The sequence below is a fragment of the Xyrauchen texanus genome, chromosome 28, assembly GCF_025860055.1.
Source record: "Xyrauchen texanus isolate HMW12.3.18 chromosome 28, RBS_HiC_50CHRs, whole genome shotgun sequence".
NCBI classification, from domain to species: domain Eukaryota; kingdom Metazoa; phylum Chordata; class Actinopteri; order Cypriniformes; family Catostomidae; genus Xyrauchen; species Xyrauchen texanus.
In genome coordinates this window covers 8,299,185-8,315,644 of record NC_068303.1, presented here as the reverse complement: position 1 = coordinate 8,315,644, position 16,460 = coordinate 8,299,185, and the positions used below count along the sequence as shown (strand labels likewise).

The following is a 16,460-nucleotide window of genomic DNA, read 5'->3' as shown; positions in this document are numbered from 1 at the left end:
TACAAATTTAGAAGGTACCATTGTGACGTTGCCAGTATGTGTTTTCGAAAGGTCCATTTTAAGGTTATCTTTGTCCATTTTTGAAGGTTCCAGTGGAGGATGGCAATGTCCATTTTCGAAGGGTCCACCATGCGGACAGCATTATCCATTTTGTCCATGTTCGAAGGGTCCATTTTGAGGTTGTCATCGTCCATTATGTCCAATTTCAAAGGATCAGTTATGACCTAGCCATTATCGTTTTTTGAAGGGTCAATTTTTTAATGGTCCAATTTGAGAACTTAAATGAGGGAAGAGTTTAAATAATTGTTATTTGTTTGTGATAATCATAACTATGCCACAAACGCTATTGATTGAGCTAAACTTGTGCTGAACATGGAAAATTCCTTAAACATTAGTTAACGCATTTGGAGCAATTTATTTATTAAATTATTTATTTAATAAATAATAGATAATAAATGTATTTATTTTGTTTTCCTCAGCAAATAATGTTTATTTGTGCATGGTAAGTTCATGATACTTCATAATACATAAATAATGTTAACATACAACTTTTAACATAACAAATTTATATGTAGGAATTAAAATGTACCAAACTGCAGTAAAAGTATTATTCATTGTTAGTCAATGTAAACTATTGTGCTAATTACTGTTAACAAACATAACATTATTGTAAACTGTTACTGTATGATTTTTAAACTGTTTTATCATGTAATTCACCATCATAGCGCTATGAATTACACAGCAACATGTAACAATTTTGGGGTTTTGTTAAAATCCCTAACACTAAGTATGAGCAATAGTAATAGTGGTTATAGACATAGCTCCACTAAGGCAAGCACCACTAATGACTCCACCTTGGATAAAATGAATGGTTAAAAAACTCCCCAATAACAAACGTATGTGGCCATGTAACCGAAGACCAATAATATCCTCTTTACCTGTGCTACTACACGTCAAAAAAATGACACAGGCATTTTGTCCTCCAATATATATTAGTAAAAAAATAAACAGTGTCCTTGTTTGAGTGCTTCCAGACAGCACGCAAGGAGAGATAAATGATTTGTGTAAATTGGTATGCCAGCAGCTTCTGTGGCTTCCTCCACTGATCAGATCAAACAAGCTTCTGCTGAATGCTCTTCATTCATCAATAAAACCCCATCAGCAGACTAGCAGCAGCCTCGAAGGGGCACTTTCACTGAAACATTAATGACAGACATCACTGTGCATGTGCTGCAGAAAAGTCTGGCAGATAGTACCAACACAAGAGTTTTTGGCAATAACGTTGTTGATGACAAGCGGTGGCTTGCATGCACACGCATACCTACACGCTTCATTAAATTTAGATGCTAGAGATGGGCCATTTTCTCAGAAGGATGTCTGGGAGAAAAATATACAAGCTGGCAATGAAGGCATTTTTCACTGCAGCTCCTAAACTCTTACAAATGACTTTTGTGGTTATTTGTGACGGCCATTGTTTGTTCATTTCCTGTTGTTGGTGGCAATGTGCTAAATCATCTCTGGTTATGAAATCCCTGGGATATAATGATTAGACCATTTCTTCTTATTAGACCTATGACTCAAAGAGCAATTTTCTTGGTTTAAAGTAGAGCCTTACACCACAATAGCTAAACAAATGGGATTAAATGGGAGAAGGCTGTTAACATCAAGTAAAACCTGAAATACATTGGTTCAAATATCATAAATGGTCTTAATTGACGTTTTCTTTCATTTACAAATCAGTTTGTTGTGATAAGCTGAAAATGGGATTCATAACTACGATGCTTAGGAAGGAAATTGCAGTTGTTTTTAAACTTTCAGATGATTTGGTTGACAGTTTATTTAATGGTTGAAGTTTAAAGGTTAATGTGCATACAATTAGGTAAGCCATTTGTAGGTTACCTCCGAAAAGTGTAAACGCTGTGGTTCTGTGGAGATTTCAAAACATTGCTTTGTTTGTTTGAACATCACGACCAGTCAAACAGTAACTTTGGCTCAACCAATGGTGTGAGTTTGGGGTGGGACTATCTGTTTGTCTGATCATTGGAAGATGGGGAAGATTCAGGAAGCCTGTTTGAAAACAATCGTCAGTTTTGCAGTTCTGTTAGGAGCACCAAAATTACACACTTCACATTTAATGGTTGTTTTGAGTAATATTTTGCCATTCTGACCAGTAAGGAGCAGATGAGGCTGCCTGAGATTGCTCATTACATTCTGGCAGACTGCAAATTCAGAGACATTTTTGCATTAAACATGAGCCCCTTTAAGGAGATCTTTGAGGGGTTTGTTGTCACTTGACATCAGGTAATTTATGAAATGAATGCATAGACAACCGGCAGCGATGATATTTGACACTGAAAGTGTTTTTGGTTATGATTTTTTTGTTGTTTGTTTTTTCCTTTGCACCACTGCCTTAGCCATTCCTCATATATATATATATATATATAAGACTATGTGCACTGTGATATGACCAAAATTCTTTGTTCCATAATGATTTATGTAAGTGTACTTCCAAAAAAAAAAGGCCACTTGGAGGCGCCAATAGACCACTTGTAGTAAATCTGTAAACCAATTATCAAAGTAGTTCAAAACACACAATTTGTTTATATTTCAGTGTTAAAAAAAATCCACACAAACCAAAATATACATAAAGATATATTTTTTTGTAATTATTATTATTATTTGGGAATATATTATAAAGCATTCAATATATATGTATGCATTTTAGAAATGTGAAAAGAGCATTGCAATTTGAAATGTTGCAATGGAAATAAACTTTTACTTACAATAAAGATGTTTCTGTTCATTTTTTTCCCATACAAATGCAAACTGACTTCATTTTGACTCGTCATTTTTCAGAGCTTTTGACCCGTTCACCCAGGGTCTTTAGCCACTGCCACAAGCCAGGAAGCCTCGCTCTCCCCAACTTCGATCACTGTCAGTAAAGCCTGGAGCACACCCGCTCCCAATGCATATTGAATGAAAATCAGTGAAAAAATTAATTCAGTGCATTGGGAGAGCGTGTGCTCCAGGGTCTATCTCTTAGGAAATCCATAGGACCGGACAGGATTTCCCCTTGCCTCCTAAAAACATATGCTGAGGATCTTACCTCAGTTTGGTGCACACTTGCTAAGAAGTCTTGCCCGATTGAGAATAATGATTTTAGGCCTTTTGCACTGACATTAGTTGTAATGAAATGCTTTGAGAAAAATATTGAGTCTTTACTGAAAATAGAGGTGAACTCCCAATTGGATCCTTGGCAGTTTGCGTACAGACAAGGAAGGAACACTGAAGATGCAATTAGTAATATTACCTATTTGGTTCTTAAACATTTAGAGGATACAAAGTCATATTTACATTTAATTTTTATTGATTTTAGCATTTAATACTCTTCAGCCACATTTATTATTAGACAAGCTAAAAGAGATGGATGTTAATCTATTTATTATAAAATTGTATTTTTCTCTTTTAATTAAAAAGAGTCCAACCGGTAAAAGTCAATAAAGCCACCTCTGATCCAAAATCGATTAGCATAGGCATTCCCGAAAGATGTGTGAGCTCACCAGTTCTTATATACAAATGGATGTGTGAGCAAAACTCCATAGAATTATATAGATAACTTTTCTGATGATACTGCCATTCTTAGGCTACTACACAGTGATTACGGAATATAATTTTACCAATCGGAAATTAAACAGTTTGTGGATTGGTGTGATGCTCACCATCTTATTGTAAATTTGAAGAAAATGACAGAGATCATATTTGATCTGAAGTCCATTGGGGATCACAGCCCTGTATTGATTCACAAGGAATCCATTAAACAGGTTACTTCATGTAGATAACTTGGTGTCTATATTGATAATATGTTTACATGGCAAGTTCATGTTGATAACCTTTGCTCTTAGTTGCAACAGAGGATGTACTTTTATAGAAATTTTACGGTGTCAATAGTAAGATTATGTATTTGTTTGATTTTATAGAGTGTGATCAAGTATGGCATACAGGTGTGGTATGGCAATTTGCCAGTACAAGTCGAAGCTTATACTTCTCAGTGAGAAGGCAATGAAGATTTGATGAAGACCAATATTACCTTCAGGCTCTGTATGAAAATTCTTAGGGAGGCACATTTTAAATGATTCAACACATATCTTACATTCCGAATTTGAGATGCTACCATTAGGTAGGTGGTTTAGATTGTAAAAGTGCAGGTTGAACCGATACAGGTATTAATTAATTTGTACCATCGGCGGTGAGATTATTGAATAATAAAAGGTAAAGGATTCTATTAGTACTCTTGCAATGTGGCTGTTTGACTATTTTTTTGTATTTTCCGCCGGTCCAAAAGCCGTATTATTTGTCGAAAGTACGGCAGTAACATGTTATAACTGCGCACCACGCGTAAAAGCGGAAACAGTCCACGGTTTTCCACTCCAAACATTTGCGAATCGGCATCAGGTGTATATAACCCTCATATCATTGTTTTAATCTTTTCATAAGCTACACGACCCATCAGTCAAAAATCATCTAGTTTTTCATTGGCTTTGAGACAAACATGGATAATGCAAATGTCACTCATGTCGACAGTCCTGTTTTGAGTGACTGCCCAATCTCAACTGCACAGAAAATTTTGAGAGATGCATGCAAATTTTGAGTGCTGCCCTCTTCAGGTTGAACGGTGGCTACTGCAGTTGAATTTTCCTATTGGCTGTTGCGGTACTTCGTGACGTAAGCGGTGACAGCTGTCGTAAGCAGGTTCCAGCTCACCACGCCAGATTCATGTACATGTCGTCTTACTATGTTCGCGTTCCATATCTTGCGACCGTGTGAGGAATAATAATAACATAGAGTCTGACAGCAGCTGTCAATTAATCCGTCACTACGAGTCTCAGGTGCCCTTATTTACGGTGAATGGTCATCATTTAAAATCCCGCCGTAAAATGACTTAATGTGTTTTTACACCAAAGTGGCTCTTTTTCCAGTATTAATGTGTAAGTTAGGGTTGAGTAGTTATTCAAACAAAGACAAATACTTTACAATTCACTTATTTTATTATTATTTTTTATTTGTGCAATTTAGAAACGTTGAAGTCCCTTCGCACCTGTATGTTAATGTAACTCTTGCAGTAATTATTTATCATAATTTAATAACTGCCTGTGTTATTCTGTTGAGTGTTGAAAAACCATCGAGGAGAAACGCATCATGACAAGTTTTAGAAAGAAAAAAAAAAAGAGTAAACTCGTCCGCATTGCGACAAACATTAGTCGTTCTATACATTTTTTTTTATTATTATTATTAAAACTGAATAATAAATTAACAGGGAAGTAGAGATGGCAAAATAAATGTATAATCTCCGCCTTTATTGAGTTTTGTAATGCCTGATAGAAAAGTATCTATGAGAGCAATATAATACTTTAGGCAATTGCACAATAGTCTCACTAGTCACAGATACACTTCAGAAAATTGAGTACACAACTATTTCTGGGCTTATAAGTTACAACAAACCAAATCAATGCAGAACATTGTATCTCAAAAGCATTACAATGTGGCCCCCTATGCACTACTTAAAGCCCGATGTGGCCCCTTTACCAAAATAGTTACAAATATTAATAATTACACACATCACCTTTACAAATTTGTTTCAGGATTTTACACGAGTAAAAGTAAAATGTTTCAGTTTCATATGAAATAATCTAAAGGTAGAATTACTAGAATTATTATTAGACATCAACAGTGGCCGTTTAAAGTTTCAAGATGTGTTTCAGCTAGTATTCATTTTTCATAAATACATTAATTTATTATTATTATTTAAGACTATAGCACACTGACCTAACCATGGTAATGAGGAGCCTTTCCTTCTGTGTAATATGTGTATAAATATGTAATATTATATAATAAATGAGATAATAATGGGCCCATATTAAGTACAGTTTCTGTAGATTTTGACATCAACAACAAAAATAATGTCACATGATGCATGTCCTTGTACCGGAAAACCATGAACAAATCTATGCAACATAAAAGGAAATGCAACCCAGGATACATTAAATACAGGTTATGTTTAATCTATGGCAGGACGACACAGAGGCGTTTCCAGCATTGAAGGACATCCGAGGCTTAGCCCAGACCATTTTATTTTCACACTAGCAACCACTTCTCTGTAGTCCAAAGCTGGTGAGAGGGTATTCTTTGAGATTTGCTCTGGCTGGGCCTGTTTCTACAGTTCCTAAACCTTCCACTTTAGTACTATCCTCAACATCCTCTCTTCTCCCTGAATCATATGTGATGCAAAAGAACAGATACAGCACATAACTTATTGCAAATCAGCTTCAAACAACTAATTCATCAAGTGCTACATATTTCAAAGTGTAGACCAATACCATTGAAGAAGAGCAGATCAGTGGAATTGCCCTTAGATCTATCATGATTCTTGAATTTTCATGTACATTAACATAAAGTCATTACAAAAGAGTTATATTATAGTGAGTAAAGTGAAGCAAAAAATTTTTTTTTATATAAATAATTTATATTTTTTGACATAAATAGTCAAAATCATGTATAAGATCCTAAGTTAAAGCAATACATGAATGACTTTAGTCTAAGTTCATTGACACACATGGCATCGAACTGTATATAATTCTCCATGTTCATCTGTCAAAATCCTTTCATTAGGATCATTGAGATAAACAATGTTTCACTTTTAACTTTCTCTAAAGTAAAGTGACTGATTAATTGCCAGTTTCCATGCCTGATTCTGGCACATCTTTGCTACCCTCAAAGTGTATATTTACTACAAACTAATATCACAAAACAAGTCACACATACATTTTATGTTAATGCTTATTGGTTATCCTTAGCGAAAACAACACCTGATAAACAAGAAAATTATGCTATGAATGGGACTCGCACCGCGGTCTCTGGCGTAAGAGGAGATTGAACTAACCACTCGGCCAGAGGCTATAACATTTGATAGTTGGCGGTAGTGGAAGTCTTGAGGTTTAGCCTGCTAGATGATGATTTTGAGACTTTAAGGACAAAAACAAATGAGAATTCTTACCCACTGACTTCTTTCGGAAATTTTAGAAGCCTCATTTGCTTCATTTTTGCTGTCTTTCCTGCTAACTGCTGTTAACTTGCCACTAAGTAACGTTAGTTGATGTCAGCTCCTCCCCTACCTGCTGCATATTCAACAGAGAGGAATAAACGGAGTCGCCCATAGGCTACCAACAGCAACGGAACTTATTCTATAGGCTAGATTATGCCTATGTCTATTTTTACAGGCTGTATGCAGTATGTGCAAAGCCAAAACACAATGAAATAAGGCAACTTATGATTTCAGGGGTTTACATAGGCTTTTGTCCGGTTTCATATTTGTCAGTCAACTTTTCAAAATTCATTCGGGGCTACACTCAAAACGTTCAAAATCAGCTGCCACCGCCTCTGAAGGAGACGGAGCTGAGCTCCGTCAGGATGTGTTGTGGACCTGAGGAGGCGGAGCTGCGCTCCGGCCCAATTTAACCTCTGGTTCTCTATCCCCGCCGGGGTCTGCCCACTTTTCCAGCATTTTCAAATATTTCTAGTGGGTGGAGTCAGACTCTGAGCAGGTGTTTAGTTACCCTTTAATGTATATTGGCATACACTCTCTGAGCACATTTTTAGTAATACCTGTACGCTTACATATTCACGTGATTATCTAATCATCCAATCATATGGCAGCATTGCACAACGGGCCAGGAGCTTCAGTTAATGTTCACATCAATCATCAGAATGAGGAAAAAAATTTGATCTCAATGATTTCAAAATATTCCTTTTTAAGCACCGTGGTCCAGCCCTAATAGCGCCGGTGTCCTGAACATATATGCTATCTATCAGGATGTGCTACCAACGCTATATTCGCATAGTTTGAGGGTTGGCGTACCTCTGAACTTGAGAAAAGGCCAATGAGAAATTGGCAGACAGAATTTGCATGTAGCCTGAACTTGTTCAGACTGTTGAAGCTTTGTGACAACTGCGCTAAAAAACAATAGAGACGCAGCGCAAAGGATGAAACGGAGCGCAAGTGTCGCCATGACACCATATAACATATCATGTTAAAAAGTACTTCACATTTTCAAAAACGCATGTTGACATTCGGTGTGAACGGCCCCTAACTGTCTGTGAGAGCGCGTGCGCGAAACAAGATCGGTAGGCCTGTTAATTTTTTCATATAGGCCTACGTTACAACTTAGCCAGTTGTGGCGTAAATGGGCACTGAGTCACAATTTTCGCACTACTAATTATGTGAGCGTTACACCATTAGGCCTACACTTAGGTAGGACGTAAACTTACGTATGAACGAAATATTCACGGAAGCCTCCGACCAGGAGTAACGGAATAAAAAAGAATACTCACATAATGACATCATGAGCTCATGTTTTGGTTGACATGCTTCAGTCCTCTCGAGATGTAGGCTATATGATGGTGTTGGCATTTACACTCGTAAAAAACGTACTAGCCTACTTCAGCTTGAAACCGATCTGACGGTGCACTTTCCCGTGCTTTCAACATTGTCAATAAGATATTAAAATGAAAACGTTTCTATTTTTCCAGCCTGTTGTATGAGTAATTATTTATTTATTGTTAAAATAAATAATATATGTTAATGTAATTTTAATATATTTATAATAATACTGATTGTGCCGCGCGCTGTTGCGCCGCGCGACTCTAGTAAATTCAAATAAAAATAAAGATCTAACGAACGTATTCTGCTGTGAGTTGATCAAGCATTTTGTCGCGATGGGTGAAAGCTGGGTGATGCACCCATTGAGTACCGTAAGGTAATATACGGGCACTCCGTGTAATCGTCATTATATAAACTAATAAGATGTATTTTTTCTGGTAGTGTCTAATAATATGACAGTAATCTGTTAGGAGTTTAGTAAGGGAGACCGTGACAATAGTAACTGTCTCTCTCGGCCTCAAGAAAATAAGTTTCACTTCGAGAGACTTTTTAGTTTTTTTCTTCTACTGTCCAAATTTGTGAGGACTTGCCTTTATATTTAGTTGTTGTGAACATATGGGAATTTGTCTCAAGGGCTGTATCTCAGTTACTGTATGAGTTTGAGTTAAAAGTCAAATTAATTACACAAATGCTCGTTTTCTCCAGCTGTGGTTTTGTATTTTGGATTCAAACATCTAGACCAAAACGGTCTTAAATTAGAAAAGGCCTACTTTTTGGTAAATTGTATGTAAATAAGTGAACACTATTAAACCACACTGGGATCTTATATTAAAAGCAATATTATTATATATATTTTTTCTGACATAAATGCTGACTTTTGCTATTGTTTCTCCTACAGGCATTACCATCTTATGTTTATGGTGGCATTGACATTCGTGAACCTCATAACAATTCCTCTGGAAATGGCATTTGCGGATGACTTGCATGATGTTACCCACAAATGCTGGCTGGCATTTAATGTGTTTTCAGACCTTATTTTTTGTGTTGATGTTGGCCTCAATTTTCGGATTGGTTTTTTGGATGGTCAGGTATGAATACATCTTCATTTTCTTGTAGTGTATTATTTAGATATAAAATTTCACTACAAGAACTTTTTAACCCTTAAATGCATGGTAATTTTCCCAAACACTTACAAATTCAGGTTTAGAGACCCTGCACTTATATCTATAACAAATTGATATACAAAATGCCCAGATAGTGTAACATCTAAACATTATTTTCAAGACAATTAGAAAAAAATCTAATAAAATATATTTTGTTGTTTTATTTTTCATTAATTATAGAGATAATGCAACAAATCAGGACAAATCAATAACAGGATTCGTTATTTTCACCCTGTAATTTCATGAAATTTAACTGGATGTCAAACACATATTGAGCAATACATAACTTAGAATCTACACATGTGTAATGTATGTGTAACTTATATGTAGCTTATGTGTATTATTTTCTCTGTAGTGCACCCAAATGACAATAGTCATAAACGTTTCATGTGTTGTACTTGCTGTAGTTTACTTTGATGTTTCTTCATCAAATAACAATGTCAAATGTAAATCAAGACATCACTGAAACATCAGCACCACCTTGTGTAAAAAAATAACAAGTATATTAGGTATGTGTATACACATATAAAATACTGATAATTCACCATTGTTGATAGTTCATTGTTGTGCAGAAAGACAAGGTGATATAGTATTTATTTGTATGAATATAGTACACATTTCAATTGTAATACACAAATAAATAGATATCCTGTGATAGTAAACTTAAATATATTTGAAATAATTATAAAACATATAATAATGATTATACAAAAAACGACACTTACATACCTCGGGTCTCTAGAGACCCTATTCACTTTTGGTACTTAAACAAAAATAAGTGTGTGTGTGTCACACTATTTATAAGAGATAGATTGAGGAATACTAAAGAGGTTTAAGCACGACTCCAAAAACTGGATGAGGTGCAGGGGGGTAGAATGAGGTCCCGGGTCTTTAAAGGCCCGAGGTCTGAATATAAGGGTTAAGATGTTATCGTATTTGTTTTTTATCTTGTCTATATTTATTTATTAATTTATATGAGCATTTCATTAATTCTTATAAAAATGTATGGCTTTACCTATTTGTTTCTTGTCTAGGTGCCCATCCTTGATCCAAAACATATACGAAAGGATTACTTGAGTACTTGGTTCTTTCCAGATGTGGTTGCTGCTTTTCCTGTGGACATTATCGTTGTTATTTTGGTAGTTTTGTTTAGCCTGTTAATATTACAAGCATCATTCATATAACGTTGCATATTAAATATACATTAAGTAACCCTTATCAAAAAAGCATTTTTAATTTTTCTCAGGAGCATCATTATCATGCGGATGCAAGTTCGCTGATAGCTTCGAAGATGTTGCGGGTGCTTATGTTTGTGAGGGTTCTGGGTCTGATTCGTCTTCTCCGTGTACCAAGGCTCCTGAGATTCTGCTCTCAATTGGAAGGTGTACGTTAAGTTTTAATACAGCTGGTTTCTCACTTTCATATTTTTGCAGGCCAATAGTGATGGGAAGTCTGATTCTTTTCCACAAACCAATTAAAATAAAATATTCACCAGTTCTTTTACATCATCGCGTGATGACTTCACTGTACATAAAGCTAATACCCCGGCATTGTGGAATACACACTCAAACACATTCAATAAAGCCCTATGTAAGTGCATATTGCTGATTATTACATTTTATACAATTACGTTTTTATAATAAGGGTGTTTATTGTCATCGATGTTTCATTTAGTGATAAAGAACCCAATACTGACACTTATATACAAATGTGTTTTTTCTATGTGTTTAAAGCATATAAAGTGAATAAACTAGTTTTAAATAACTCACCCCTTTTAATCTCCATGCACAATACTCAATAGCATATTTTACATTTAACAGATGCTTTTACCCAAAGCAACTTATAAATCAGGAACAAAACAAGCAATTTGTCGTACAAAAGTCAACAATATCTTCAGTATTGCATTGCCAAGTTCTCACAGTGGCTAGAGTAGTAAAGAAAAAGACAGACAAAAATGTTAACTTTTTTTTTTTTTTTTTTTTTTAAGTATGTACATTTAGTGTTGATTGGTTAAGTGCTCATGGAACAGATGTGTTTTTAGCTGTTTCTGGAATGCTGAGATGTATCAGCAGATCGCGTGGAGGTTGGAAGCACATTCCACCACAGAGTGAATGATCGTAAAATGGGCTTTGTGCCTTTTTGCGACAGGACCACCAGGCCCCGCTCGTTCATTGGCAGCAGAGAGCGATTTGGGACATAGTCTTGGAGGTGTGAATTGAAGTAAGAGGGAGCTCTTCCATTAGCTGTCCTGAAGGCCAGAGTCAATGCCTTGAATTTTATGTGGGCAGCTACTGGCAGCATTCTGGACCATCTGCAGTGGCTCAATCATGCTAGCTGGGAGACCGGCCAACAGGGCATTACAGTCTTGAAATGACCAGAGCTTGGATAAGGAGCTGTGTAGCATATTCAGACAGGAAAAGTCTGATTTTCCTGATGTTGTAAAGCACAAACCTGCAGGACTATGCGGTTGATGAGATGTTGGCAGTCATTTTCCACCACTCCCAGGTTATGGGCTGTCCTAGCTGGCATTAGCGTAGTTGAACCAAGATGAATAGAGAGGTTGTGGTCAACAGTTGGGTTGGCTGGGATCACGAGGAGTTCTGTCTTGGCAAGGTTGAGCTGAAGGTGGCATTCCTTTATCCAGGCCGAGATCTCAGAGAGAGGCAGGCAGAGATGGTGGGGTCATCAAGCTAGAATGACAGGTAGAGCTGCGTATCAACTGTGTAGCAGTGGCAGGAAAACGAATTTAGTAGTAAACTTCATTTAAGTAGTAAAATTTATTTACATCTCTTGACTGAAAATGTTCACCCCCTCATTAATTTGCTTGGTTGTTTTATTTGGTATTCAGATTAACTGACACTGGTCCAAAATGTGATGCGTGGTGCGAGCGTGAGGCGATTGTCTTTGTTCCACGACAGCTTTCGGGTCTTTGAATAAGGTATAACGTGCAAGTAAAGGCAGCTGGTGGAGTTTCTGGTACCCCCCCTCGGGTAAGGTGGTGCCCCCCTAGGGAGTTGGTTCCCTACACAGACTGTAATATGCTTATAGGGTGTGGTGGTACTGGTAGCTACCTCAACCTCCTCTATCACACTATTTGAATGAGGACTCTGAAACATTGAAACCATCTATTCTTCCACTACAAACTCTTTAGACTTGTTTTTAAGTTCTGTTCTGTTCTCTTGCTTGTGTGCAGCTATGCTGTGTTTTCTGTTGTTAATATCGCTGGTGGTCCTGATGAAGTAAAACAAATGAGTTTTCGCTTGAACACCCCATCTCGCACATACTGCGTAACTACTACTGCTCTCATGCAAGGTGCTCTAAAGCTTGCGTGCAGACTCATGAACGCTCACAGGAGAATAATGGTCAGTGAAAATATTGACTAAATAATACAGCAAAAAAGATTTCAGTTAGTTTTGCACCAAATCTTATCGTATGCTTTCATAACAATCATGAATCTCATGGAATAATTCCTTAGACTTCTTAAAGGGCCTTTTCTAGGCAAAGGCGAACTAGGCGGTTGCCTAGGGTGCCTGTATTACAACACAGTGGTGAGTTAACAATGAATTAATTTTCATTTTTGGGTGAACTATCCCTTTAAGATTTACTTGAGACATGAACTGTTTCAAATGATTCAGTCTGATTTGGTGAACTGGTTCAGCTCATTCACTAAAAGAACCAGTTCAAAAGAATGATTTGTTCATAAACTGGACATCACTACAGGACAACATTTTGAAAAATGCAGGTTCCATAAAGACCCAAAAGTACCTACATTATAGACACAATATGGTCAGTTATTTTGTCTATTTTTGCTTTGCCATAGAAAATGGTTCCATTCAACCAGAGCAACAGACAAGCAGTGGGATGGAAAACAGTGAAGCATCCCAGTGCTCTTGGAATGCCACTTATCCAATCAGATTAGAGCGGAAGCTGAACAAACTGTTGTATAATTTCTGACATTGAATATCTTATTCATCATTGTAGGTCTCGGCTGTACAAATTAAGAGATCATTCAGATATATATTCGTTATCCTGATGATATTTCTTATTTGGCACTGGAATGGATGTATCCAATACTTCCTTTCTGCACTGGCAGAGTTTCCCCCAGACTGCTGGGTCATGAGAGAGAATCTCTTGGTATGTCTCAACTCAATTTGCTATTGTTTTTGAATGTATTGTTTATTCAAGTAATAATAAAAAAGAACTAAACTTGTATGCCCTACTTTACTTGTATTTGTCTGTTACAGAATACCTCAATTGGGGAAAAATACTCATTTGGTTTGTGCAGAGCTCTCTCTCAAATGACCTTGATGTCAGCTGACCCACCAACACGTATCTGTACATCACACCACTTTCTTTCATTTTGAGAAATTGTAATATGTTTATTTTTGTATTTAAATATAACACCTGAAAAAAGGCCTAATTTACATTGATGTGAAATAATTTTCTGATTTTTTTGTAGGTATGGAGGAATGGTGGAATATTATGATTAGTAGGGTGATTGGATTTTTCATTTTGATTGCTCTACTTGCCTACATGATCATATCATTTGGTAACACATATAAGAAAAAGGTGCTCTTAAGTGGCTTTTCGATTGTTTTCTGATGTTTGTTGAATAAATACATTAATTCAAAGGGATGTCAAATAATATACCATAACCAATATATTACAGAAAAAAATGCTGAAATCCTCTGAAATCTTCAAACTGCTGCCTAGTGCCTTGCGCCAACGGATTACTCAGCATTACCAGTGGCAATTCGAAAACAGCATCCTTGACACAGTGACAAAACCATTGAAAAAGGTTTGCAACTAGTCAAACTGAATAAATGAAATACATGCATTTTATAAAGATTTTTGTGAACTAATAAATTAATATGCCTTTGAAGGTATAGAGCGCAACATTGTCATCCACTTTTCCAGCCGTCTGGGTTCTGGAAGTATTTTTCCCATTTATTTTCTTCCATAGGCTTTTTATAAAATCCTTCATAATGGAACCACTTCTGAGATGATTCACAACATTATGAACTTTGATTAGAAGCTCAAAAGTATTTGAAAATTGGACAAAAAGACAAAGGTACAAGACTGTGTACTTAACCATCTTTTACGAGGGCATGAACTGCAATCCCAAAAAGCATTACGAATTACGAATTGAATACAAATTATGGAAATATCTAAAGCTTTTGATATAAGGTTGTTTATTATAAGTATAGAAACAATATTTTAAGTTCACTGGAAAATATTTATATATACTGTATATACAAATACTGTATATTTAATTTGAGGGGGTTGGGAAACCGACATGATTGCATCATACACAGTGCTTCGTGGAAGTGGGAGGTTGTTGCCAGGCTTATTTGGTGGGCTTTTTAACAGCAGTTTTCTGATTGGTGGATCTTTCTTTGCTGGACAGTGGGTTCTGCTCTTAAAAACGATCGATGAACAACCTCTGAGCTCATGGTAGGTCTGTCTTAAAAGTTTATAAGATATCAATGAAAAATCAATTAATCTATGGAAAAAATAAATGGGATGTTTACTTCTGAAACCAGACTATTGCACTTTGTTGGTTGTTTTCTCGGGTGTGTGATGTTATAAGTTATGGTGTGCAGTGTGCATATTTTACCTTGATTTCAAGTTGAATACATATTGTGTTGTTAATCAACAATTCCCTCAAAGCTCAAGTGTGTTATTTAATATGTTTAAATACTGTTTCCTGTCTATAAGTAATGTATAATTTCTGTAATTCTAAAATTATAAACTTCAGCATCAAATTACTTTCATTTAAACTTCATTAAAAGGGATACTTCACCCAAACAAATTTATTCTCTTGTAATTTAATCACCTTGATGCCATCCCAGATGTGTATGACTTTCTTTCTTATGCAGGACACAAACAAAATATTTTTGAAGAATATATCAGCTCTGTAGTTCCATACAATGCAAGTGAATGGTGGCCAGAAATCTGAAGGTCCAAAAAGCAGTTAAAAGCAGCATAAAATGTATTCATATGACTTCAGTGGTTAAATCAAAATCTCCACTTTCAGATGTGAAAGTGAAACTAAATAAGCACCACATGTGACTTTCAGATGTGAAAGTGGAGATTTATAGTAAAAAAAGAGGACTTAAATATTGATCTGTTTCTCATCCACACTTATGTTGTTTTTGAAGATATAGATTTAACCTCTGGAGTCTTATGGATTACTTTTATGCTGTTGTTATCTGCTTTTTAGACCCTCAGATTTCTGGCCACCATTCACTTGCATTAAAAGGACCAGCAGAATGGAGATATTCTTATAAAAATCTTCATTTGTGTTCAGCAGAAGAAAGAAAGTCATACACATTTGGGATGGCATGAGGATAAGTAAATAGTGACCGAGTTTTCATTTTTGGGTGAACTGCTTTTTAACAATGATATGTTTCCGGTTTCAAAGGATATTATGGCAGCCGTCTGTCCCAACTTGCTGACAAAAGGATCCATGTTCAAAAACTGTGATGCAAATTTCATCGATGCCATCTTGATGAAGTTAGAGTGTGAATTCTTCCAGCCAGGTGACATCATCATTCGTCAGAATGATCAGGCTGACCGCATGTATTTTATTGAGATTGGACGGGTGCTGCAGGTGACTGAATTCAAGACTGAGGAGCTGTGTGATGGAGACCAATTTGGAGGTGACGTATGACAAATGTTTTGTGGTATGATTCAGTTGGGTTTCAGGTGATCCAATCACAAGTTCTGGATCAATACAGGTGAAAAAATGTGATCCGATCACTACTCAGTTGTCAAGTGACCCTTTGCTTAGCTCCGCCTCCCTTGGTTACCATTGCTTGCTCTGACCAGCTTTACAGAACTTCCCATGGGAATGAATAAGA

At 36.3% G+C, this 16,460-nt stretch overlaps 1 protein-coding gene across 3 annotated transcripts in view; it reads left to right on the top strand.

The window, feature by feature from the left end:
* Window positions 1-16,460, top strand: part of LOC127621553 (potassium/sodium hyperpolarization-activated cyclic nucleotide-gated channel 2) — a 38,486-nt gene that overhangs the window by 19,314 nt on the left and 2,712 nt on the right. For all 3 annotated transcript variants that reach the window (XM_052095203.1, XM_052095204.1, XM_052095202.1), the window contains exons 6-13: window positions 9,333-9,522; window positions 10,632-10,736; window positions 10,844-10,981; window positions 13,579-13,731; window positions 13,842-13,932; window positions 14,057-14,166; window positions 14,267-14,395; window positions 16,022-16,259. In XM_052095203.1, the coding sequence (XP_051951163.1) occupies window positions 9,346-9,522; window positions 10,632-10,736; window positions 10,844-10,981; window positions 13,579-13,731; window positions 13,842-13,932; window positions 14,057-14,166; window positions 14,267-14,395; window positions 16,022-16,259 (1,141 nt within the window). In that variant the 5' untranslated portion in view covers window positions 9,333-9,345. The remainder of the gene's footprint in view (window positions 1-9,332; window positions 9,523-10,631; window positions 10,737-10,843; window positions 10,982-13,578; window positions 13,732-13,841; window positions 13,933-14,056; window positions 14,167-14,266; window positions 14,396-16,021; window positions 16,260-16,460) is intronic.